Source organism: Euprymna scolopes, chromosome 31 (genome assembly GCF_053919585.1).
Source record: "Euprymna scolopes isolate OS-2025 chromosome 31, ASM5391958v1, whole genome shotgun sequence".
NCBI classification, from domain to species: domain Eukaryota; kingdom Metazoa; phylum Mollusca; class Cephalopoda; order Sepiida; family Sepiolidae; genus Euprymna; species Euprymna scolopes.
Genome location: NC_136512.1, coordinates 37,136,949 through 37,163,443, shown reverse-complemented (window position 1 = coordinate 37,163,443; position 26,495 = coordinate 37,136,949). Strand labels below are relative to the sequence as shown.

Sequence of the window (26,495 nt, the reverse complement as noted above, 5' to 3'; positions counted from 1 at the left end):
GAAACACTCCCAACCATCCCATTTTAAGAATGGCTTTTTTTTTTTATGTAGGCGTCACCACTTATCAAGGCCGATAGGCCACTCAAGGATAAAGGTTAAAGAGTGTACAGCAGTCAAAAGGACAATATAGTAATCGATAGTAATGGAAGTTCGGTAAATTTGTTAACTTAAGTGGAACGGCTCATCAGAAACTTGTTCACGTTGGACTTGAAGACAACCATATTAGAGACAGCTGGAAAACAGGAAAACGGAAGACAATTCCACAGGCATGCAGTTCTAAGAAAGAAGCTTTGATCATGGAATCTATGTTTAGGTTTAGGCACAGATAAAGAGTGGGGGAATTATTGGTAGTATTTTCAGCTAGACGAGTGTTTCTTGTGAAAGTTTGGCGAGGGGGGACCATAGATTGAAGCTCAGTCGAACACTTTCCATCAAAATAACAATAAAAAACTGTGAGATAGAGATTGCTACGAAGAGAAAAGGACATCTCCCACCAGGCCACAAAGTCTATTTTGAATCCTATCAAGGCAGGACAAGTCTTTTCTAGCAGCTCCTGCCCATGTGTGGCAACAGTATTCCATACTTGAACGTATCTGGCTCTTATATAGATAGAGAATTACATCAGAAGTGAGATATCTACTGGATCGATAGAAGGATCCGACCATTTTTCCAGCGGCCTTGGCTTTCAGAATAAACCCTCCCCCAACCTCCCCATATTAAGAACGGCTTTCGAGGTTGGGAGTGTTTATTCCGAAACTGTTCTTAACATGGAGAGGTTGGGGTGTTTATAATACGCTGGGGCACGTTGTAAAAATTTACAGATTTTAAAAAACAACTATTTTATGAATTGTCCTGTTATTGCCGAAAAAAGTACATTTAATTCTTCGACGCCAGAGAAATTCCTGTAGGTATTACAATTAAATTATTAGTAATTATTAAATATGTGATTATATTGTTTAAAATTAAAAAAGAAGAAAAGGTTCTGTACATTGTTGAAAATAAATAAAAAGCATTTATTATTTAACAAAAACCAACAACAACAACAAAAAAAAAAAGAAAACAATTCTGTTTATATTGCGCATGTTGTTCTTATTTAAAATTGCTTACATAGTAACATACCGGTGATTAAGAAAATTTTGTTCCTTTTATGTGATATAAGGTTACAGAATATTTTGCCAATCTTGTCTCAAGGAATATGCCGGATTGCCAAAAAATTCTAATTTTTTGCATCCTTAAAGACATCCAATAGAGATTCCAAGTTGTCCAATCGAACCGACAAATCCATACCATCAGCCACCAAGACAGGAGATGTCACAGTCTTTCCAGAACCCAAGTCAATTCTCAGGACTACCTCTCTGAACCCACGCTGACACTCACCTAGAAAGGTAGACAGTCTCAGCTGACAATTGACACCATGGGTCTCAATCAGACACAAACTTCTCAGTACATCTGCCGCCAAATATGTCCGCTCGCTACCTGTGTCCAGTAGGCAATTCACAGACACTGTCCTTGTTCCACAAGAGAAGGTTACTGATAAAATCGGAGGCAAAGTGCATGAATACCCGGTTGAAGTTGCAGTTTGTTCACATCCACATGAAAAGAAGGAGTAACTGCATTTCTCCCTAACAAACTTTTGAGACGTATTCTGTCTTATGGTTGACGTAAATGCGGTAGAGGCACTGCCCTTAATCTGTACTCTCTTTATTGCTTCTTCAGTGAGTCTTAATATGGAAGACAATGGTGGTACCCACCTATCCATTAGCGCTATTATCTCCCCTTTCAACTCTTGGGGAAATTTCCTAAAGAGAATCTTAGCCATCAGTCTGGCTCCACCAGAATTGTTCGCAGAAAAGTCACAGGAGAAGGAGTTTCCCAATTCCTCCAACAGCGATGCCATCCTGAAAATGAAGTTCCCCAGTTCAAAAAGGGATACACCCTTCTTCAGAACAGTCTAGATTATCCTGGAATATTTGGTCAATGATTTCATCCAGATCCAAATACTCCCTCTTTAATATAGACATGGTGTGCTGGTAATTGGTGTCGGTGCAACTCAACCTTTCTGCATCATTGGCCATGCCGATCACACAGTTCTCAAACCTAGTTAAAAAGTTCTTGAAACTCATGCGGTCGGACTCCATTTCCTGTCCACTAAATGTAGGCTCCGTGATTTGTATTCATGGGGGTTTAAGGAGGAAGGAACTCTCCCTGTGGTTGCAGAAGCCTCCAAGAACTCAAAGGCAGATTCTGAGTAAGGGCCAGTCTCTGGCTGTTGGTAGGCTTGATCCAAATCACCCAGGTCCTCATAATAATCCTTCAATTGAGGCAGCCAACCACCCTCAATCTCGGCAGGTGTTATCTCGTCAAAGGGGCCTAACTCCAGCTGTGTAATACAAGTCTCTAACTCAACAATGATTGTTGAATTTCTGTCCGTAGGAATGGGTACACCAAGGGCCTCACTCCATCACGACACATCTTCAGCAGTCCCTGTATCTTCTGAGTCGATGACTCCTTCCTGTATAGGAGCTGCTCTTTCATGACGCTCATGATAGCAATTAATCAACGAAAGAGTGAAGTAGCAAAACCTCTGCAAGATGTGGGAAACAGAACTTATTCTGAGGGTAAAGGTGATTACCAGGTGGTTGTGTAAGCTTCGAGGGGTTGCAAACGATGCCCTATGCGACCCCCTCACAGGGGTCGAGTAACAAAGTAAGCTAACACAGAGAGCAACAACCATTTTCCAGTATTTCATAAACACAACTGGCCACTAGTCAGAGGTACGTTCCTTTTATAAGAAAAGATTTGTGCCTCCCACTACTCCTCCAAGTCTATATAAGACTTGTCCTTTTAAACACACAGATTGGAATTCCGCCCCTGAGGCCGGCGCCACCACGTAAGCAATCTTCTTTTTTATTTTTTCACATGTTGTTCGAAGTTAACAACTTGGCACTTTATTCAAAGGGACTAGGTTCTCCTTCGACTCCGGTGACAGAGTACCATGTACCCACCTTTCCCCAAACTCAGAACGAGGCTGAATTTTCAGACCCCATCTTTGTACAATAACCTTATTTTCTATGAAAATTTTTTTCTGCTGCTATAATAGTAAAGTCTGTAAGCTATGATAATCACCAGAAAAAAGTTTTTATTTTGTTTTTTAGTGGAAAAAAAAACGCGGAGGACATACACAAGTGAGGCCCCCATAGCGAAATACGAATCGGCTCCGATGTCGTACGCAGCACATTCTAGGGAGCATACAGTAATCTGGAACAGAAAGAATTTTGGCATGTGTGGCCGTGTTTTTTTTTATTTTGGCTTGAACTTTGCACTTTTCAGATTATTTTGTTTTGTTTTTGAGGAGGGGGGGGCCAGAGATTATAATCATAGGTAATTATTAACAGGAAAATTGGCCGATATCTGTTTTCATAAAATTGTTAGGTGAAAATACAGAATAGGTACACAACACCCTCCCACCCCCATATTAAGAATGGCTTTCTAAATAACGTTAACATTTCAACACGGATCAATAAGTGCATGAGTACCTTTTATTTTCTTGAATAAAAAAAAACTACTTGACGAGAACACAACTGTTTTTATTTTAATAATTTTTTTATTCAAAAATAAGAAATAAAAATAACTATAATCTCCAGCAAAAAAAAAAATGGGTAAATGTGTAGTTTAGTGACATAAATTATTTGACAAACAAAAGTTATAAAAACTATTTATTTTTATATAAAACCCATTATTAGACCCAAAGGCTAAAATAAACCAAAAAAAAGATTTTCATTTTTAATTAGACTAATGTACGACATTTGAAGCCGCTGTATTGCTTTTAAAATTTGCTCGTTCAAAGGTTTGATAGAATGGCCTTTTTAAGGCTAAATTTGTCCTTTTTTATGCTCTTTCATGAACTATGTTTTTGGCCATCATATTTTTTTGTGATGAAAAGCGTAAAAAAGGGCAAAATTTGGCCTTAAAAAGGCCACTGTCAAACCTTAGAAAGGCCAAATTCTAAAAACAATACAGCTTGATTGTCATACATTTAGTCTAATAAAAAATGATGAAAAAATAATAAAAATACAATTTTTTTCTGATTTTATTTCAGTCTTTGGGTTGTGAGAAATTCCATATTCAACCGCCACGTTTCTTTTAGACCGCCTACACGGCTAGCCAGTCTGTGATTGGTTTAAATTTGAATGTGTCAGGTGATTTTGACTTGGCGCCCTTTTTGTATTCATGCTTATTTTTCAGTCTAAAAAAATAACACAGGATGGGATAGACTCAACCCAGCGGCACCTGGGGAGGGAGCCAAGATAATTCCTTCATTCAAAATAGTCGGTGAACAAAGGATTCAACTCTACAAACAGAGACAACCTATTTGCTGAACCTATTCAAACCAACGAGGACATTCTACTACCGTTCGGCATGTTATCCAATTATTGGAACTTATTTCTTCAGGAGCCCTATGGGACTCACCTTATGCCTGAATATAGGCGCCATCATTCCCGCCGTGTTCTCCATGTACAACATGGATCCTTCCAAAGAAACAATAAACTAACATTCCAACAAAGAAATTCTAACTAAAGGCTCCATGCATATGGAAGCAAATTCGGCCACCGTTTTTGCAAAGGACTTACCAGAACCAAAGAACTTTCATTGCTGTTACATTGTAAATAAAATTTGAGTTTAAAGATATGGCTTTGTTTGTTGAATTCATTTGCTTCTGCAGGTAGGAAAATTGAATGGGTAGGAAAGAAATTTTGGTACTCTTGCATAATTTTACCTGAATTCTCGTGAATTCCCGTCAAGCATGGATTGGGCGAGACCAGCAATCATCGGTGTCAGCCAAGCATTGTTCAAATGTTGAAATGCTAACTTCTTATTTTATTTATTTAATTTTTTTTTCTCTTATGTTTTTAGTAATTAGTGATATTAAGCGGGTGGGGGGGGCGTAACATTTTGTTTTCTAATTAGTTACTTATTTATTATTATTTTTTTAATTGAATTTTTGGGAGTTTGATTAGCCAATGAAAAAGCGCTATCTAAATGGAAGCAAACGACATTCGAATTGGAAGAAAGCGACAAAACCAATAATAATAAAAAAAAAGCTGACAAACAAATATATTTTCAAACTCGCCAAACAGAAAAATGACAGGCAAGAAAATAAATCTATACATGTTAGAAAAAGAAATGAAAACATCCATACAGACAATCTTATATTGCCAGGAGAAGAAATTGCTGTCCCCACAAAATGAGGTGCAACAATTGTAAACAGAAATGTTTACTTAAAAAAAGATCGTGTGTAAAGGATGGTTTCTCCTGGAGATGTACAAATGGACAGTACCACTCAAAAAAAAAAAAAAAAAATTGACTGAACAACAAGTCTTGAAAATAAATTAAAAAAAAAAAAAAAACAAGAAAAAAAATCATACGGTTACAATACAGAAAAAGAAAACAAACAAAAATAGTTGTACTTTCACCTAACAATTATACGGTTAAAAAATCTTTTCTTAGAGAAAAGAAACAAGCTTTCTGTTGCTAAATATTTTGCAAAAAAAAATTAAATACTGAAATGAAATAAACATATTTCCATTTTTCAAGGTAGTTTTTTTTGTTTTTTTTGTTATTTTGGATTTGCATTTGTATTTTTTCCGGTTTTTTTTTTTTTTTTTTTTTTTTCATTAGTCTGCGCCTGTTACGACGCTCGGCTGACACCAATAATTGCCGGTCTCGCCCGATCCATGCCTGACGGAAATTCACGAGAATTCCGGTCAAATTATGCAAGAGTACCGAAATTTCTTACACACTCTAATAATGTGTTTTGTATAAAATGTAGATTTTATAAAATTTTGTGTGTCAAATAATTTATGCCGCTAAATTACACATTTGCCAAAAGAAACATAACAAAATAATCGCAAAAAAGCGCAAAGTTCAGGCCAAAATAAAAAAAACAAGGTCACACATGCTAAAAACTCTTTCCTTTCTTTTCAGATTAATGAAAGCTCCCTGAAACGCGCTGCCTGCGTACAACATCAGAGCCGATGGTTATTTCGCTATGGGGGCCTCTTCACTCGTGTACGTCATCCAAAAACGTATTTTTAGGGCGCGCTCTCGTACAGATCCGCCAGTGTTTTTTATGTTTTAACTTATTTTAAAATGTTTTTTTTTTTTTTTTTGTCGGTATCCAAAACAAACCTAGAGTCCATTCTGTTGTTACAATAAAAGGCATGGCTGCCCAGTCCCAGTGGCACTATAATCCTTGCGCGAGGACCCTTTATAATTGTTCCAAAATCAAATAAAACGTAAAAAATAAACAAATACTGGTTAAACGTTATATTTTTGGACGCTTGGTGACATGTGTTATCGATATGTATCTTTTAGCTGGTAGAGAAAAAATACAAAATAATTTTCTACTTACCTTTTGAAATGGATTTGTTTTGTTTTGGTTTTGTTTCAGGAAAATTTAAATTCACGAAAACTGTATTTTAAGAGGGAAAAATCTGCCGACTTTGTATTGAGGGTGGGAGAGATAAATGAATAAAGTCCAAGTATTAAAATTTATTGAGACAGAAAATGAAATTTGAAAAGTTTAAAAAATCTGAAATCAACGCATGTGAAATATTTATTATTGTGAAACGTGAGCAGATTTTGTCGATCAGAGTTATTGGACTTTGAAGAGCATTTATAAATGTCAGAATGACAGGAAAGCAAAACCGAAACGAACGTTCAAAAATAGTTTGCTATTAATATGTTTAAAAAAAATAAAAATTTAAAACACATTTACTTACAAATTTAATGTAATACTAGAGTTACTTTTATAAAAAAATTTAATGTAATAATATAATTATTTTGACAATGATGCATATTCACTAAAAGATTAAGGAGTAGACGGTGGCAGCCAATTTTACATTCCTGATGAAAAAAGTTCCACAAGCTTTTGTTTGTTTTATTACAGCACAGTACTAGAATTTCAGCCCAGCGTTGCCCGGGTGTTTGGAGGCGTGTGTTGAGCAGAAAAAAAAAGGTGGTAGTGGGAAGGCAGGCTCGAACCTGTACCGCGAAGGAGGAAAAGAACTGGAAAAAAACGTGACGTCTTTGCTGTTATGACCACCACTAAACCTGAAGTAACGTAGGTTTAAATTAAGGCTAAACAATCGAAAAGAGGAGATGACTTTCTAAAATATCGGCGAAAAAAGAGACTCATCCCTGTAGAAAAGTACCCAGTTGAGGGTGATGAAATTAATGTTTTTAGCCATTTTTTTTTTAATATTTGTCGTCTGTCAATTTGTCAAAACGATACTGATACTGTCGTCTGTCTATTTGTCAAAACGATACTGATCTTGTGAAAATCCGTCGCCTCTGCCGAAAGTTTTAGGCAATCATGCAAACATACATACATACATTTATATATTAGTACCTCCAATTTTCTACCCATACTGATTTAAACGCTTGCCCTATCTCTGAATACCCTTTATGTAAAATTTCAAATGTTTAGACCAGAAATTGTCAGAGTAATTTGGTAGAGACCGCAGCGGTCAATTTTTTTAAATTTGAACCCTATTATGACCCCTTAACATTTATTGTTTTGGGCTCAAATCAAGTTATTAAGTTAGATCCATGTCCAAGGAATCTATATCTAAAATTTCAATTGTTTATACCCCAAATTGACGGAGGAGTTTGGTAGAGTTCTCAAAGGTCAAATCGTTGAACTTTAACCCTTTAACAGCCAAATTTCTGGCCGAAAACAGATTACGAAGATTTTCCCAAATCTCAGTACCCTGTATATCAAATTTCTAGTCTGTAAACTGAAAATTGACAGAGCTATTGTGTAGGGAAATGTACACAGACAGACACACAGACACACAGACAGACACTTTCACTTTTATAGATATAATAGCATGGTTGCCCGGGTGTTTAGAGGTGTATGCTGAGCAAAACAAAACAAAAAAAAAACGGTCAATTTTTTTAAATTTGACCCCTATTATGATCCCTTAAAATTTATTGTTTGGGCTCAAATCAAGTTATTAAGTTAGATCCATGTCCAAGGAACCTATATCTAAAATTTCAAGTGTTTAGACCCCAAATTGTCGGAGGAGTTTGGTAGAGTTCTTAAAGGTCAAATCGTTGAACTTTAACCCCTTAACAGCGAAATTTCTGGCCGAAACCTGATCACATCGATTTTTCCAAATCTCAGTACCCTGTATATCAAATTTCGAGTCTGTAGACTAAAAATTGACAGAGTTATTGTGTAGGGAAATGTACACAGACACACACACACACACACACGTTCACTTTTATAGATAGATAGCTAGCTAGCTAGCTAGCTAGATAGATAGATAGATAGATAGATAGATAGATATAGATTGTCGTTGATATAATACATAAAAATATCCGTAAACTTTTTTATAAATAAATATGGTTATTTACTTTTATGAATGTGTCGCATTTTTTTTTTTCAAATAAATCTGTTTATTAAGATACTTTTTGAAAAATATATTTATTTACAGACACATGATGATATACTTATGAAAAAGAAAACAAAAAAAAAAAGGAAAAGAAAAAGCAAGGCATTTATGATGTTCATGACTCCAGTCAGTGAAAATGTGTTTATAAATAAATATATCTTTTAAAATATCTAAATAAACATGTTTATTTGGGGTGGGAGGGGGTGATTATATGCAATGCATTTATAAAACTAAATAAACATATTTATTAGTGTTGGGACGATTAATCAGAATCGGGAAATGGAAAAAATGGAACTTTTGGGGGTATTGGAATCAGTATTGGAATCGGAAAAATTAGTACATATTTTCTGATGCCAAAACGATTCTTTTAATTATCCTTTTATATTTAATTCTATTTAAAACAAAACCTTTTACTGCTGGTAGTAATACTAAAATAATAAATATTTATTGATTTTAAACTACTAGTAATGATAAAATCAATAGATCCCCCCCCATTGTATTTTTATGTTTGAGAAAATATGCTCACATTTAACACATGTTTTTACAGTAATGGCGGAAAATTGCAACTTTATAATTAAATATTTAGAGATTTATGAAGAATCAGAATCAGTAATTGTATCAGAATCAGGAATTTAGTGCAGAATCGGGAAAAATATTGGAATCGTCCAATCACTAATATTTATATTTAAAAAAAAAAACAGTTTAGGGATATTCTTATTTATTATATTTGTAGTAGTTGTTCAGAAAATTGATTACTATATTATTTGATTTGTTTCTTGTAGTTTCGTTTACATGCATGCGCACCAAAATTGCATACACGCTTGCACATACAAAATGGTCACCTGTGATTGTATAATAAAAGTCTTAATATCTGGAAAACTACTTGTCAGCGCGAAATTTAAATGTTTTATTCGTTTTTAGCATACTCGAAAAACCTATAAAAGACGTCATTTTATTTTTTTGTTATGACGAGGGACCAGATCAATGGAGAGTGTCATCACTGCTAGTGCTACGACAGTGAATATTTTAAAACGGCGGGTGTCACCGGTGTTACGTTAATGAGATTACGTTTTTCTAATCCCTCGATGTAAACAAAATATTAAAAAGGTTGTCAAAATCAGCATCAAGAAAACGTCGAATATAAAATTATTTATATGGTTTTTATTTAACGTAGCAAGGAATAATGAATCATGCTTTTATTGTTGACGTATTTTTATGTGTGTGCCGATGCAACACACGAGTCAAGAAAGTAATAAATGAATAAATCGGCTAAAGTTTGTAAAAAATATAAAAATGTCCAGGAAATAAATGTTCTGGCATAAAGCAATGTTTGTAACTGTATGTATAATCGCTAGGACTTTATATATTTTTAAAATAATCTGATTGGATTTGAATTAAAATGTGTAAAGAAAGACAAAATTTTTCTCTGACTGAGGCAGAATGTCATTTTTGTAGAAAAATGTTTCTTGCTTTTTTTTTTTTTACAAAAAGCAAAATAAAGTTCATTGTTTTAAACAGTTCCATGAATATATCTGATGCAACACAAGTTATTTATTTTTTTCTTTGGTAATGCAGGGAGATTTATAAGTTTCACATGCGAGGCACGCAAAATCATATTAATGGTTTAAAGTCACGAGACAGAGCCGACGGTTGTGGTACTGGTCTGCACTGCACGGGAAATTTAACTCGACTGGTTGAGTTTTGTGCACAGTGCCTTTTTTATAGGTTTCAAAATGGCTCCAGAGAAAGGCGTCAGAAAAATATTTTTGAAATTCGCTTTCTTTGAATGCTGATTGGATGAAAAGTCACTTTTGTCATGTGGGGTGCTTTCAACTCCGTCCGTGACAATTACCAAGTTTTGCTATTTATCGTGTAATATTTGCATGGGTGTAGATAACAGATGTATGCGCAACTAGAATGCTCCTTGTCCAGCCACTCTAATGTCTGCAGCGAATCGCTACAAGGTGTTAAGATCTTTGTCAGCAGATATTTCAACTAATCTACAGGAGAGGACTTTTATTTTTAAAAAAGACATTACAAAATGTAGGCTTAAATTGCAAACAAAGGGAACAAACTCTTTTCAGCTTTGCTAAAGTATTTCAACCTTTCTAATAAAAAAAACTACATTAGTTGAAATCTCATATCACAGCATAATTAAAAAAAAAAATAGAAAGGCCTTCTCAATCCATTCATCTTTCTTTCTATTTTTGTAAAGGACTTTCTTTGTAGCTGAGAGCAAAATCTTAGCAGCAGACAGCTCATGAACTTTTGGGAGGGGAGCTCTAGTTCCATTTTTTTTTTTTTTTGTTCTTTTCATAATAAAAGTGTTTGTTTCTATCAACAAGTCTTTTTTCTTCTCATTTTTTTTGTTGTGTTTCTTTGTCTTTTTATTAGTGATGTTTTATACGTCGAAGTGATCTTCATTGGAATTAATGATAATAGTTTCAACAAAAGAAAGTTAGAACAAAAAACAAAATGTTGGTCCTAATAGAGCCATAGTTGAGCTTCGATAATCGCTCAAAAAATCAAAATGAAACAAAATGCTGTTAGAAACCCACTTAATATATTTTACCGTGACATATAATATAATAGTATTTTGTATAATTTTTTAGTTTTAACTCATTTTTCTAAACTTCAAGTATTTAACTTTCAGCTCGCCACCATTTATCTTTTTTACATATATCGATAAACAGTAAACACTGTATTATTTTCGAACCGATTAAACGTTTTAAAGTGAGTAAAAGCAAAAAACCTTTCTAGATAGGTAGATGAGTAACTTGTCTTGCTTTTGATAACAAAGCAGATTTTTTCATTTTCGACCACTTTTCCGTACGAACCCGAAAAATATGCAAAATAATACTTTAAAACTGACGAAAGTAAACGGAAGTCGCGTACAATTTATATTACGCCCATTAACTGTTATTGTTTAATTTAAAACTACTAATTTAGTCTTAATCAGTAACAAAATATAAATTAAAAAAGTAAAATAAAAAAACAAACATCTGATCACATTAAAATGCGGGACTCTGATTACTTGGCCTACGGGACAAGATCAAAGTGTAGTATCTGTTCCGGCAGATACTGCAAGCAAAGACCATATGTGTGGGCAACCTCACATTTAAGACCTTGGTCAATGTAGGGGCAACCCTTCATACCAATTGTCACTATCCAGCTCCCCTACTCCCCGGGGAGCTGGTCCCCATTTCCCCTTCACTCCTCACATTAAAAATCGGCCTTGTGCCTAATTTGCTCGGTGGGGGAGCAAATAAATACCATCTGTTCCGGCAGATGCTGCACTTAAGATAATTTGTACCAGTCAATGGAGGGGAAACCCTCTATACTGGGACAATTATTATTTTTGGTAACCAGAGTGCCCCCTTTTTGCCTACTTTTAGGGGAGCTGGTTTTTACCTCACATTAAAAACGGCCTTGTGCCTAATTTGCTCAGTGGGGGAGCAAATAAATACCATCTGTTCTTCAGATGCTGCACTTCAATTTCTTGTTCTCTGTCAGTGGAGGAGAAATCCTTCACGACTGAGACAATTTTTATTTTTGTTCCTTTTCTCCACATTAAAAAACGACCCTGGTGTCTAACTCTGTCCCGAGGGGAGGCATTGTAAATAGGAAATGCGGGACTATATTTGCCTCATCACCGTAAATGTATTCATCACGTGACTGAGATTGCTTAACACCGCTTCCGCTTTACATTTTGAAAACAATGTTCTTCTTAAGTAGAGTTCGTCTTAAAAATTTTGGTTAATTCCATTATGGTTTCTGGTTTCATTCGGTTTTCAATTTAAAATCATAATATTTTTGGCAATTGTCAACATAAACATAATAAAGATGTATGTTACTGATCCACGTAAAAAGCATTTCAATATTTGGTAAGTATTCGAACTAATTGTTTCAATGTTTCTTTGGTACGTACACATCAGAGTCCACAATGTAATCTAAAATTGAGTACTGGTGCCGCTTAAAACACTCTTTCTTCGATTAACAGGTACTTATGCAGAATAGGGAAGGGTTATCGTCTGCATATTCCGGCCAGATTACATAAACCGCCGAAAAGTACCGAACAAAAACTCCGCCCTGTTTTTTTTTTTTTTTTTTTTTTTTTCCCCCCCCCCTTACAGAAATCGAGCAAACCAAGGAAAAAGCGGTGATATTTCAAGTTGGCAAGACTGGAGTTTAGGTGGAAAAATAATCTCGAACCCTTTATCGCACAAAAGGAACTTACTAAATTCATGTAGTCACCGTTACGTTATCATGAAAACAGTTATCGTATGAATGAATGACAAAAAAGGTACTTGTGTAGGTTACAGACTGTGCTTAATATTATTTAGATAGCTATACGTGGGGGAGGTACTTATGCAGAATAAGGACCACATTATCGTCAGCTCATTCCAGGCACATAAACTGCCTGAACGCTTATCGGTTATCCTTTACGGAGATGGTCCCAACGTCGGCCTCGTTCTGGGTTCGGGGAGAGGCCGCCTGACGTAAGCGGTGTCGAGGCAGAAAATTACCCTAACCCTAAAATATGCGATATGTCCCAGACAGATGCTTTTACAAATATTGTGAAACAAATCGCAGAATTTTACAGGGTTAACTAACCTCGTGGAACTATTCCAATCATGCGGACTGTTTTTTTGTTTTTTTTTAATTCTAATTATTTGAACTGTTTATTTTGTAAAATTCCGATTATTTGAACTGTTGAATTATCAAAAATTGGAACTGTTTATTTTGTAAAATTCTAATTATTTGAAGTTTTTATTTTGTAAGATTCTAATTATTTGAACTGTTTATTTTTTTAAATTCTAATTATTTGAACTGTTTAAAATAAAAAAAAATAAAAATTCTAATTATTGGAACGGGTTTTTTTTCTTCTTAAGTTAACAACTGGGCACTTTATTGAAGGGGTAATTTTCTGCCTCGACACCGCCTACGTCAGACGGCCTCTCCCCGAGCTCAGAACAAGGCGGACGTTGGGACCGTCTCCGTAAAGGTTATCCCGCTTATCTAATAAAAGCTCAGTAATCTACAATTGGCAAATGGTATCGTTATCAATTTTTCGCATGGAAGTACAGAATAGTTAATGTTAAGAATGACTTTCTAAATAATCGTAGAGATATTGCTAATCTTTTTCTACTCTATCATCATTCCCATGCTTAGTGCTCGACTGAGCTCCAATCTCTGTATCCCCCATAAGACATTCACAGAAAGAACTCGTCTAGATACCGCAATTGCAAAAAAAATCTTATTCTTTTTCTGTATTTAAAACCAAAAGGATTTTCTATGAACAAAATTTTTCAAGAAAATCCCATCTGTGGGACATGTCTCAAGACTGCTTCTTTGCAGACTACAACATTGTCGCCTTCAAGTCCAAAGTCAACAAATGCTACTACAAGCCATACTTTTGAGTAATCAAAAAATTTTTAATCCTCTCATTGTATTATTCACTTTGCATCCAATTGAATCTCATTAACCTTTATTCTCGAGTGGATTTTGACCTTAATAAATGTTAATCATTAATATGTAAATAAGAAAAATAAATCATGTTAACAAATAATTGTTACCAAATGCAATAAATTTGCCTTTCTATTGACTTACATAGTTTTCTGTTCTTTTAAGCATGTATGAATGCCAAAATGCAAGAAAAAGTTAAAAATGAAACTGAAATATGCTAATTAGTATGCAAGTTACAAAGTGAGATGGTCATAAATAATGCCAACTGAACCTTCATAGTATTATGATATGTTCAAAATTTCATAATATCTAAAAAAGATCTCAAGATACAGTTTTTTTAAAGATGTGTTAGTCTGTAAATTGTGCAAATTTCCTACCATTTTCTGTCACAGGCAAAATGTCCAGTGAACCACACGTTTTTTGATACTTTGAATGGTCATAACTCCAGTTCTAATGGGCCGATTTTACAAAACTAAAGATATTTCTTTGTTTTTTTATGCTCTTTTCAATAATGCTTGATTTGATTTTATCTATATATATAAAAGCGAAAATGTATGTATGTTTGTGTGTCTGCTAAAAACTTTCGACAGACACGATGAAAATTCACAAACTTGGTCTCATATTAAAGCCCCACGTTCTGGACGACAAATATCGAAAAATTGGCCCAAAGTGACCATCAGAAGTGCGTCAACTGATCGATTTTCTGCAGGGGGGGGGGGGGCCCAAAAAAAAAAGTGACATTTTAATGTTAAACATTACATATTTTTAAATTGATTTATAACTGCCCAAAAAAATACGGCCGCTAACTCTTTTACATAAAGTATACATATACGTTTATTTTGGGTCAACTTGTATTTAAAACCCGCTGAGTCATGTCACGTGATCTTGACGTCAGCAGCCTCTAATGGCCGTCTTAATTTACAATTTAAAAATGTTGTTATCGGTAAAAAAAAATTAAAGCTAAACTATGAACTTCTACGCTATGGCAACGTTACCAAAGTTATTACCACATTCAAAATAGTTAGACTCGATAGTTAAACGAAAAATAATAAGCCAAACATGTGAAGTAAAAAAAAAAAATACGCTTACAAAAAATATTAACGAACAAGTTTTAAAAAATAAAAACAGCCAGACGCCATTTTTCAGTCTTTAGAGTAAAGCAGACAAAGTGAGAGAGAGAGAGATGTCTAGACAGATTCGACAGGGGGGAGGGTCAACAACGCATGTGTCAGATGACATCGTGACCTGATTTACTTTAAATAGTTGATAAACCGAACAAACTTTATATACGCCGCTTTAGCGTAGGTAGTTAAGGGTTATTTCATTATCTAAACGTTTTGGGTTCGAATCGTGGTGTGAGATGTCTTTTCTTTTTTTTTTTGATTTTTTACATTTAAATATTGAACCCTGTATTATTTAAGCCATTTTTCACGTAACGTTCGTTCGTTTTTCTGTTTTAATTTGTGTTTTACCCCACCCCCACCCCCGCTTAATTAAAACGTTGTTTTCTTTTCTTACTTCACTTATAACAATGCTTACATCGTCATCGTCGTAATGCTCGACGATTTTCAAACATCTTTCACTTCTGGCTGGCCGATTTTATTTTCAAACTTCGCCTCAGGGGTTCGGCTTCGATCCTACTCCCCCAGTTTCTTTTTTATTTAACACCACACACCCCTACAAACACCCGGGCAACGCCGGGTACCCCTCGCTAGTTCAATATAAAAGATAAAAAATGGTGTGGTATTGCTATTCCAAGAGTCACAAGGCAACCACATAGAATGAAACTATAGTCTGAAAATTATTTCTTGTTTATTTCATATTTTGTTTTACGCAACGAAGCAGGTCAAATTGGGTTGTTTTCTTCTCACTCACCTATTACTCTTAACTATGTGAAAATGGTTTTATCCAGAGGTATGAAAGAGCATATTTTTATCATCTTGACATATTTATTAATTCAAAGAGCTTATGATTGTGCAGTATAGTTAACAGGAAAAAAAAGGGGGCAACAAAACCAATTTTTTTTTCTACTTAGAGTCACCACTTATCAAGGCCACTCAAGGATAATGGTTAATGAATGTAAGGCGGTAGTGACGTAATTGTTAATGATGTAAATTGGGTAACATTTGATTATTTATGGGGAACGGGTCACCAAGAACTTGTTTACATTGGATTTGAAGGCTACCATGTTGTATTCAACCAGGAAACAGGCCAATGGAACAGAGTTCCACAGGCGAGCAGGTCTAGGAAAGAAGCTTTGTTCATGAAATCTGTGTTTAGATTTAGGCAAAGTTAGAGAGTGGGGGAAATCGTTTATAGTAGTTGTAGCTAGTCAAGTGTTTTTTGTGAAATTTTTGCAAAGGGGAAATGATAGATTGGAGATCAATCAAGCACTTGCCAGTAAAATAAGAATAAAGCAGAGACAGTCTTGCAATGTCTTTTCTGTAAGAAAGAGGTTGCAGGGGAAAAAAAAAGAGCATCACCTATTAGGTTTTGAAGCTGGTTTTGAATTCTATCAAGGCTGGATAGGGCGTGCCGAGCAGCTCCTTCCCAAATGTGGCAACAGTACTCCATTTTAGGGCATACCTGGCTTTTATACAGATAGAGGATTACATTGGCAGTGAGATACTGGAGCGGTAGAGTGATCCAACCATTTTTCCAACAAAGTAACTTTTATGAAACGCAAGAAAATTTAATTGCTCTGCATAGCTTTTCAGTTTTGGAACTTTTTAAAATATTTGTTTAATCAGATTTTGTATTACAGCTTAGAAGATTTTGAAAAAGAAAGTGTCAGTCATATGAAATCGAATGGTTCAGTATAGTGCAAAATATTTTGAAATAACTCAAAAACAGTTTCAGTAAGTTAAAAAAATATACAGGTTTGTTTAAAACTATTTGATAGATTGGTGACAGTTATTAAATGTATTTTTTGGTAATCATGCATATTAACTTACTTGAGCCATTGCCTGTTGTAGGAAATTGACAGTGTTAATCAAGTTGACAACCCTTGCTCAATATCGTTCCACAATTTTTTGTTTCATTTTAATATTATCTTTAAATTTAATAAATAATAATATTTGTAAACTGATTTATTTACTTTTCTGAATTTTTCACATATTTTTTTCAAATATATTTATTTACATATTTTTAAATGCTTATTTTTGCAAAAATAATGAATAAATAATAAAAAAATATATATCTACAAAAACATATTTATTTGAAGAAAATAGTTTACAAATATTTATATCTAAAAGCAGTACTTTTTGTAAAAACAATTGTGTAAAATAAAAAAATTGAGGACCATAATTGGGGGAGGTTGCTAATATAACTAACACTGACTATTTCTTATGAGGTGTTATAGCATAGACAACAAGCAATAGCTTAGTACATTAATATACTTGACTGATATTTTTATTTAATTTTTGATTTGTTAAATATACAACATCTAATTTTTGCATTAGTCAGCCATTTAAGTTTTTTTTTTTTTACAAGCCGTAAGGACTCGGCAGACATATGCATGGTCTATATTCGAAACACCCTCCCCTTGACTAGAAAATCAAAACTAGAATCAGATGACCAGGCCGTCATGTGCTTTAGACTTAACCTGCAACATAATATTAGCTACTTATATTTTCTTTATTGCTCTCCGTCGACCCAGAACTATACCCTAATCAACCAAATCTCTGAGAGCATAGATACAGCACTCTCCCTTAATACTAGCACATGTATTTGGTGACTTTAATGTCCACCACAGTAATTGACTTGGTTTTTCTACTTACACAGATGCAGCTGGTAGCATAACACAGTTTCTCTATATCTCATTCCCTATCACAGACAGTTATGTTTCAGACATGTCTCCCAGATCGACAAAACCAACAAGCCTCACTTCTAGATCTATTTCTGACCACAGTTCCCAATGATTGTGTAACAAATGCCCATAGCTCATTTGGGAATGCTGATCACGTTGTGATAATGGTAGAAATCACCCTAAACTCTCAACCCAAAGTTGAAGTGCCATTGCTGAAAATGACAAGGTAGTATAAGAAGGCTGATTGGGAAGCTATTAGGGATCTCATCAGAGATGCTCCATGGGGAAATATCTTTTATCTTCTTGTTGAACAGTGCACAAATGAGACCATTGAATGGCTCAAAGTGGCAGTTGAAGCACATGTTCTCACATTGAAGTTCTATAGCAAACCCCACTTTCCCCAATGGTTTACTTCTACTTGCGCAGCTGCCATTGCTCAAAGGCAGCATGCATACCGCAGATTTATCCAACATAAATCCAGTACAAACAGACAAAAGTTTATAGAAGCTAGAAGTAATTGTAAGAAAGAAATAGTCACAGCTAAGAGAGAATATACCGAAACCACCAGAAAACGCATTGAAGTGCAGAAATAAGGAACTCATGATTTCTGGAAAATCTACAACTGTGTAGTAAATAATGAGCAATCAACAATTCCCTCACTATCCAACAATCATGAGATTGTTTGTATGGCAACTGAGAAGACTAACATGCTTGCCCGTCGGTTTGCCTCAAACTCTACGTTTGACCCAACAAACTACTCCTTCTCTGATTTTCCTTTGTGGGCAGAAACCATACTAGATGATTATCCTTTCTCAAGTACATGATATAAAAAACCTAGACACTGATCTCATCCTGGCTGTACTATTACAAAAATTCTCCGCTGAGGTTGCTCCAGTTCTTTCCAAACTTTTCAACAAATGTCTTAATGAATCTTGCTTTCCTGACTGCTGGAAAACTGCTTCTGTGGGTACCAGTTTACAAGAATTCCGGTGAAAGAACTGACCCAGTAAATTATCACCCCATTAGTCTCCTTCCTCTTTTCACCAAAATATTTGAATTTATAATTAATCAAACTCTAGTCCACCACCTTACAGTTTCTAAACTTCTGTCTGACCAACAGTATGGATATAGGAATGCCTGTTCTTCTGCAGATATTCTAACTGTAATCTCTGAGTGTATGTACCATGCACTGGATAAAGTAGGGCAGTAGCCCTAGATATATCTAAGGCTTTTGATAACCTTCTCATGAAAATCAAATCATATGGTATTACGAGATGAATACTTAACATAATTAAATTCTTCTTAAGTAAGAGAAGAATCCAGGTTGTCCTTGGTCATACGTCAAAACAATATGATATAAATGCAGGTGTGCCTCAGGAGTTGATCCTTGGACCTTTATTATTCCTGATATTCATAAATAACCTCCCTGATAAAATTGTCTCTGAAATGGATATATTTGCTGATAACACCATTCTCTATAACAGGCATGAGAGGAAAATGAATGAACACATATCCAAGGCAATGGCAGAAACCCTAGAGGAAGACCTCTAATCTGTAGTGGAATGGGGACAAAAATAGATAGTAACATTAAATGCTGCCAAGACTAAGCTTCTTTCCTTTAATAATTACAAGAAAGCTTCTCAACCACCAATAGCTATGGCTAATGATACATTACTTGAAAGTAGTAATTTCCTCAGCTTAACGTTCAGAGGGAACATGAGTTAGAACAGATAATATCAAAGGCATTGCCGCAGCTGCTGCGAGGAAAGTGGGCTCTCTCTACCATGCTAGAAAGTTACTTACACCTGAAAATATCCTATACCTCTACAAGGCCACCATTCGCCCATGTATATAGTATTGCTGTCACATTTCACCTGGGACATTTGCTATTAGTCTCACTCCTGAACAGGGTTCAAAAGAGAGTCACCAACCTAATAGGTCTTGAACTAGGTTCCAGCCTCTGTCCCATCAATGAAATGTGACATCTCTCTGCCTGTTTTACAAATATTTTAATGGTGAATGCTCCAACGAACTACAAGCCCTTGTATCTCTGCATAGTTAATATCCCCAACAAACCTGACAAGCAGCAAAATCCCACCCCTACACAGTAGAGAACCCCAGATGCCAGAAAGCCTTCTACTCTAATAGTTTCTACCCCAGAATTGCTAGACTTTGGAATTCCCTTCCAGGTACCTGCTTCTCTGACTGTACTGACATGCTGAAGTTCAAGTGTAAACACATCTTGCTGTTCAACTCCCTACATAGTATCCCTGCAGTTTATGTCCCATATAGTACCCCCCCCCTACATCAAAGTGACACTGTGCCTTGTTTGGGGTGAAAATGCAATAAAAAAAAAAAAAGCCTTGAAGACGTGATGGAAAATTTAAAAGAATAAATACTTTAAAAAAAAAAAAAACTATGCGAGTCGGCAGAAAATGAAATTTTCTTGCATTTGGTAAAAGTTATTTGTTTTAAGTTTATTTTCTTGATCCCCTTTTTTATGTTAACTATACTGCACAATCACCAAAGAATTGAAAGGAATTGTTTCAGGACTGATTACGCATAACGATGTTGTTGTTTTTTTGTTTTGTTTTTTAATTTGGCAAATTTTCCTGGTTGAGAAAACCATCCTTGTGTATAATTTTCTCTCATTGTATATTGAGTCTAATGCAAGGACTGCCACAATCTTCCCTTATGACGCAAAACTACCATCAACTGGGGCTACGTATGATCAAATTTGGGGATTTTTTTCCTAACATTTATGTTTTGATCTTCTCAAAAACAAAGGTGGAATAAAAAATATTTCAGCTTTTTATACATATTTTTTTTTATGTATAAAAAATAATCATAGTAATCCATATAACGGGGGTTACTATGATAATGCAATTTATAATGTAACATAGTTGCCCCACCATGCAACATCACTGTAACGCCTACCTTGAAACAGAAAGATGATGACTAGGAACAGCTTCAATAATCAGTTGCACTTTTAAGTTTTCTCCCACCAGATGTAGAATGACGAAGATCAGCGGTTGGAGTTATCTTTGGCCTAAGTTTTCTTAAAGTTTTTCCTTTGCCAAAATATAGACCTCAAGCGTACTGCCAGCTACATTTTCAAGAATATTTTGCACTGGCTTAGGATTGGCAGGGAACATAAAATATGTTAGTTATAACATACATGTTACAACCTTGTGTTACAGGTAAAAAAAAATAAAAATTGATCAGTTAAAAATGAAAAATATGTGTTAACATAGGATTATCATAATAGCTCCAATGTCAAACTAGACTGTTAACATTACCTCACCAATATTACTTGCAAATAGGCCAGCTGCAAAGCCCATTAAATTTGTAACCATTGTCATCCAATCAAGCTACTCTTGCACCCGCACCCGTTCTTCAACAAAGGTGCTATGTCTATTTTTCTCGCACATCCCAAGTCAAATGGAAAGATGTGAAGCATACCAAATTCTCGACCCTTGTTGCTAGGCCCCTTTATCTCCTCATTATGTCAGAAAGAACCTGCACCAGTTTTTTTTTTCCCCCAAAAAAATTGTAGATATTTAAAATAGCATATCCACAGTACTAAAAGTAAAAGTTTTAAAATGACACCAGAAAACAATTGTTTTTTCACCTCAAATACAACACATAGCCACTAAGGTGTAATGGGATAAGGGAATACTGAGAATTAGGGACCATATTATCTATAGGGGTATCCTAAGTGAAGACTTATGCAGCAAGATTTTTGTTCATATTACATTTAAATTTCTGCAGGTTTCTAGAATAAAAAAATTGGGAGCAGGAAGTGAATTCCAAAGGCAAACTATTCTAGGAGTAAAAGCTGTTAGAGTAGAGTGCTTTCTGATGTCTGGGGACCTCTGATAGTTTTCAGGTTGCTCGGGTATATTTATGTTGCGAGAGTACAAGTGAAGCAAGTTCATTGGAGCACATTCTGTTGAAGTACTTGTAAAACAAGCTCCATGGTGGCAATGAACCAGGGGTTGCATCTTAATAGACAGCATAGGACCTATTAGAGGCTCTTCATTGGACCCTATCTAAGAGGGAGAGACTAGTGGTAGATGTATCTGCCCAGATGTGCCAACAATACTCCGTGCATGGATGAATGGTGGCTTTATAGAGATTCTGAATGCTGTCAAGTATGAATAGTTTTCTAGCATAGTAGAACGACCCCATCAACATCTTGGTATATTTACAGTAAAGGGATGTGATTTTGCTACTAGTTTAGTTGATTAGAGATATTTATGTTGAGGGGCACAAAGTGCAGCAAGTTCATCAGAGCATGTTCTGTTGAAGTACTTGTAAAACAAGCATAAAAATGCAACATGGTGCTGATGGGACAGGAGCTCAATTTTGGTAGAGAGTGTGGGACCTATTTAGGTTAAAAACTCTTTTTTATACTCTATTCAAGGAGGAGAGATTAGTGGTTGGTGCACCAGCCCAGCTATGATAACCATATTCCATGCATGAGCGAATGATATCTTTCAAGAAATACAGGATTCTAGTAAGTTTGAGAATTTTTCTAGCTTGGAATAAGGAGTTATCTTTTTTGCAGCAGACTTAGCAGTATCTTCTACATGTTTATTCTACTTCATGTTACCTGTGAATATTAAGCCGAGGAGTGTGAATGTTATACTCTCAGCTAGGGTGCTATTAGCATTGGTAATTGGTGGTTGAAAATTACAACAAATAAAAGCAATTTACAAAAATATATTTTTGTAAAACAAAACAGTTTTCTTTCGTTTTCTTTGTTCTTATTTTGTCGGGCATATGTTTTTCAGACTGATATGCGATAGGTATGTTGCGCACACATGCATTCATCAATTACGCAATGGTTATTCACTCCTGTCTTAGTTTTACATTCGTCCAACAGGTGACATTTCTACTTCCTGTTTTACTTTCTTTTTTCCACTTCCATTATCTATATATCTATCTCTTTTGTTTGAACTGCCAATGTAATCACACACATTTTTCGCCTTGGCAGGCGATACCTTCATCTGAAGGTAAGACCACACATGTCTACAACAACATTGACAAACTTATATGAACACTCAATGCACATGCATTCACAATAAACTTATCAAAACTTTTCCTGTTCATACATATTCACACCATGAACATTTCAAGAACTTATACACGTACACCTACGCACACACACACTTTCATTGTTCTTTTGTCATTGTTCGTAAAATAAATGCATTCTTTGTATATATTGTCACTTGGTATTTGTTATCTCATTTTGAAGTTGGAGAAGGGCAACTCTCTTTAATGTGAGGATCGTCTAGTTCTCTAAAAAGGGGGCACTCTGGAATGCTGAGTCTAAAAGGACTTCACTGGCTGCGGCTGAGGACAGAATAGACTAAGTGTAGCATCAAAGCATTATTTGTTCCAAGACAAAAGGCCAAGGGTTATTTTAGTATCTTATCAAATTTTACCAAAACAACATTTACAACCACGATATATATTCATTTTCACTGAAATATGCAATAGTACTCTTTTTTATTGAGTCAATAGCAAGTTTGTATAAAATAAAATTCGAATTATATTTACTGCGGTTGCTGAGGATTTTTATCTTAAAAAGCACCAAATGCTTTTGCGTTTTTGATATTTTCTGCTTGTATTTTTGTTTTTCTCCAAATATAGATTTTTTTTTCTTCTTTTGCAAATGACATTGTGTTCATATTTACAAAGATATTTTCTACTTTTCCTTCTCTTGCAGTATGGTATCAGATTTCTTCTACCCTAACATGGGAGGAGTGGAAAGTCACATATACCAACTATCTCAGTGCTTGATTGAGCGAGGTCACAAGGTCATTATAGTGACCCACTACTACAAAGGTCGTGAAAGTGTCCGATATCTGACCAATGGTCTTAAGGTAAATATTATGTACACTAAACACACTTATTACACGTATGCTGACAATACTTTTGAATGTGATACTTTCAACCTTGTGCTGACAAACAATGAAGAAGTGAGATATGTACATGGTCTAACATATACTATGAATATTATTGCATACATATACATTCAACACCATAGGTTTTCATTTTATACATGCAACACATACATTTATGCATATTAGTGTATACACAATAATGTTACACATTGACATTGTGATGAGGTAGAGGTGCAAGTGAACATAAAAAGTTACTAGCTTGTATAAGCTATTCTTTTTCTTTTTCTCTTGAGCTTACTCTTTCTTTTTCATTTCTTTCTTCCTGTATCAAGTGTTGAAATGGTAAACAATCAAATCAATAGCTTTGCACTATATTCACTTTCACCAGCAAAAATTTTAAAAAGATATGATTTCACATAAAGGTGTGAATTGTACGATTTTTAACCGATAAAAATGATTCCCACTCATTTGGAACAATAAACTGAGCGATAACTAGGACTAGGCATATTCTTTTTAGTTTTGACTCTCAAGTGTGTATCTGTTAATATCGTATATGCTTTTATATAGAGTGATGTGGTTCTTGGTTGATTAACTGTGTCTGTGTCAGATATATACTCGAGAGTCAAAATAATGAAAAGAATATGCTGTTGTCACAGCCCTAGTAATCATATGTAAAATATCAATTTCTTATAGAAACAGCAGATCGACAACCAAAAAGAAAGCTGTCCAACGGAGACAGAAACAAGACAGAATGCAGCACAGTAGTGCGCTCATCTATCCCTACTCTGTAAGGCCAGGAAAAACAAGTACCCAGTTCACAAATATTCACCCAGAAACAAAGGCCATATTTGCATGTATGTTTTTGGAACCCGCACATATTTTTGCTGACAATACTTTCTAATTTGATAATATACACTCCCCTCCCTTTCCTTATGCAGAGAAATGATGAGAAAGTGAAATAAGTGGGCAGGAAATAAGGAGGCCAGCAAATCTATTGAACTCCATAGTTGAGATGATGCCCATTGATAATTAATTTTTGAGCAGTCGGATGGTGATGAGCTAAGAAGAGAGATGGATGTAGTCGGCTCTGATTGGTGAAATCAAGCCGACAAGCCTTTGAGGAGTCTAGGTTTTTTATGATATCATGAGTATGAAAAAGGGACGATTTTCAGATCATCGATTGTGGCTTCTTTCCTCAAAGAGAAATTTGGGAGGAAGTGGTTTGTTGGGTCTAAAATGGAGTTGTATTTCAATGTGACCAAACCAATAAAGTCTCCTGTTCTACACACATCAGCCTATACTGTGCAAATTTAATCTTCCCCTTAAGTTATCAGAAGTAAACCTTTTAAATTTCTTATCACACATGTATTGCCAGGTTTCATTTCCATACATCATCAATCATTGTGTTAGATACTTCCTTTAGTTGATCGAGATAATGCTCTGCTGGTTAGTAATACTAGAAGTGAAAGTATTGTAAAATACAAGTCAAATGACTAATTTATGCTTAATTACTGTATAAAAAAAAAACAATTCTGTATTTGTAGAAAAATTCCTTCCCTTTTATATTGGAGTAACCTAAACTGACTGTAAAGGTAAATGTCATAATCATAAAATACTTTGTTTCCTATTGAAGGCGTACTATATACCATACACACCGATTTACAATCAGTGCATCATGCCATCAATGTTTGCAACACTGCCCTTACTCAGAAACATTTTCATTCGGGAAGAAATAGACATTGTTCATGGACATTCTGTAAGTAATAATGATTTATTTTTTTTATATACTGTCATTGAAACTCGTTTAAACTAATTATTTTATTATGTTTTAATAATTGTACTACTATTTGTTGCTTAGCATTTGTCTTTATATATACTATTCAAATCTTGGTACCTCAGTATATATTATACAAAGTACGAAAAGTGATATATATTATTTTAATTGGAATTCATTATTGAGATGAGTATTATTTATATTAATTTATTTATTGCAGACTATTATCCTCATCTTTTTTTAGTTGGTGTTTCACAACGTTTTGGCCAACTATTCCTCTGGCCTTCGTCAGGTGTTAACCGCAACGTGATAGGAACTCTGAATCTCCTGACTGCATCCACTGCAATTACTGCCTTCCATAGTTGTTGTCGTCTCACCACGTTTTGGCTAAGTAAGCCTCTGATCGGCTTCGGGTAGGATTGAAACCGCTATCTTCAGAGAATTCTCACCTGGAACCGTAGAGATTCAACATCTCTATCAACTGCACCACGTTGAATCTCTACAGTTCCAGGTGAGAATTGTCTGAAGATAGCGGTTTCAATCCTACCCAAAGCCGGCCAGAGGCTTACTTGGCAAAAACGTGGTGAGACGACAACTACTGATGGCAGTAATTGCTGAGAATGCCATTAGGAGATTCGGAGTTCCTATCCCGTCGCGGTTACCACCTGACAAAGTCCAGAGGAATAGTTGGCCGAAACGTTGTGGAATAACAACTAAGAAAGATGAGAATAATAGTCAGCAGCAAATAAATACAAAAAGTGATATAATGCAGTAAGGTATATTGTTAAATACTTTGTTGAATACCTTATGAACTCTATAATAATGAACCATTTTAAGTACAACATAAATTGTGATTAGCTTTATTAAAAGAATAATTCCTTAAAAACTGACATAAAATTCAAATACATGCTGGAAATATCTAGTACAATAAAAAAAGTTAATCCAGTTAAAAGAATAAAAAATAATGTTCAAAGCTTTTTATGTCTAATGATTTAAAATCACTGAGCTTCCATGTGCCATTTTTCTTATTTCTTCTCTAGATCACTTTTGCATGTGTCTTTTTTTTTTCAACTTTC

At 35.0% G+C, this 26,495-nt stretch overlaps 2 protein-coding genes across 2 annotated transcripts in view; one reads left to right on the top strand and one right to left on the bottom strand.

Moving 5' to 3' along the window:
• LOC145255698 (ankyrin repeat domain-containing protein 49-like) overlaps positions 1–6,647 on the bottom strand; it is a 28,969-nt gene extending 22,322 nt beyond the window's left edge. Inside the window, exon 1 of the mRNA XM_080114274.1 lies at positions 6,413–6,647. The gene's annotated coding sequence lies outside the window, so the exon portion shown is untranslated. The remainder of the gene's footprint in view (positions 1–6,412) is intronic.
• Positions 6,648–12,110: 5,463 nt separating this feature from the next.
• The window catches only part of LOC145255697 (phosphatidylinositol N-acetylglucosaminyltransferase subunit A-like), a 75,835-nt gene continuing 61,450 nt past the window's right edge, over positions 12,111–26,495 (top strand). Inside the window, exons 1-3 of the mRNA XM_080114273.1 lie at positions 12,111–12,343; positions 23,468–23,624; positions 25,279–25,401. Of these exons, the coding sequence (XP_079970399.1) occupies positions 12,303–12,343; positions 23,468–23,624; positions 25,279–25,401 (321 nt within the window). The 5' untranslated portion in view covers positions 12,111–12,302. The remainder of the gene's footprint in view (positions 12,344–23,467; positions 23,625–25,278; positions 25,402–26,495) is intronic.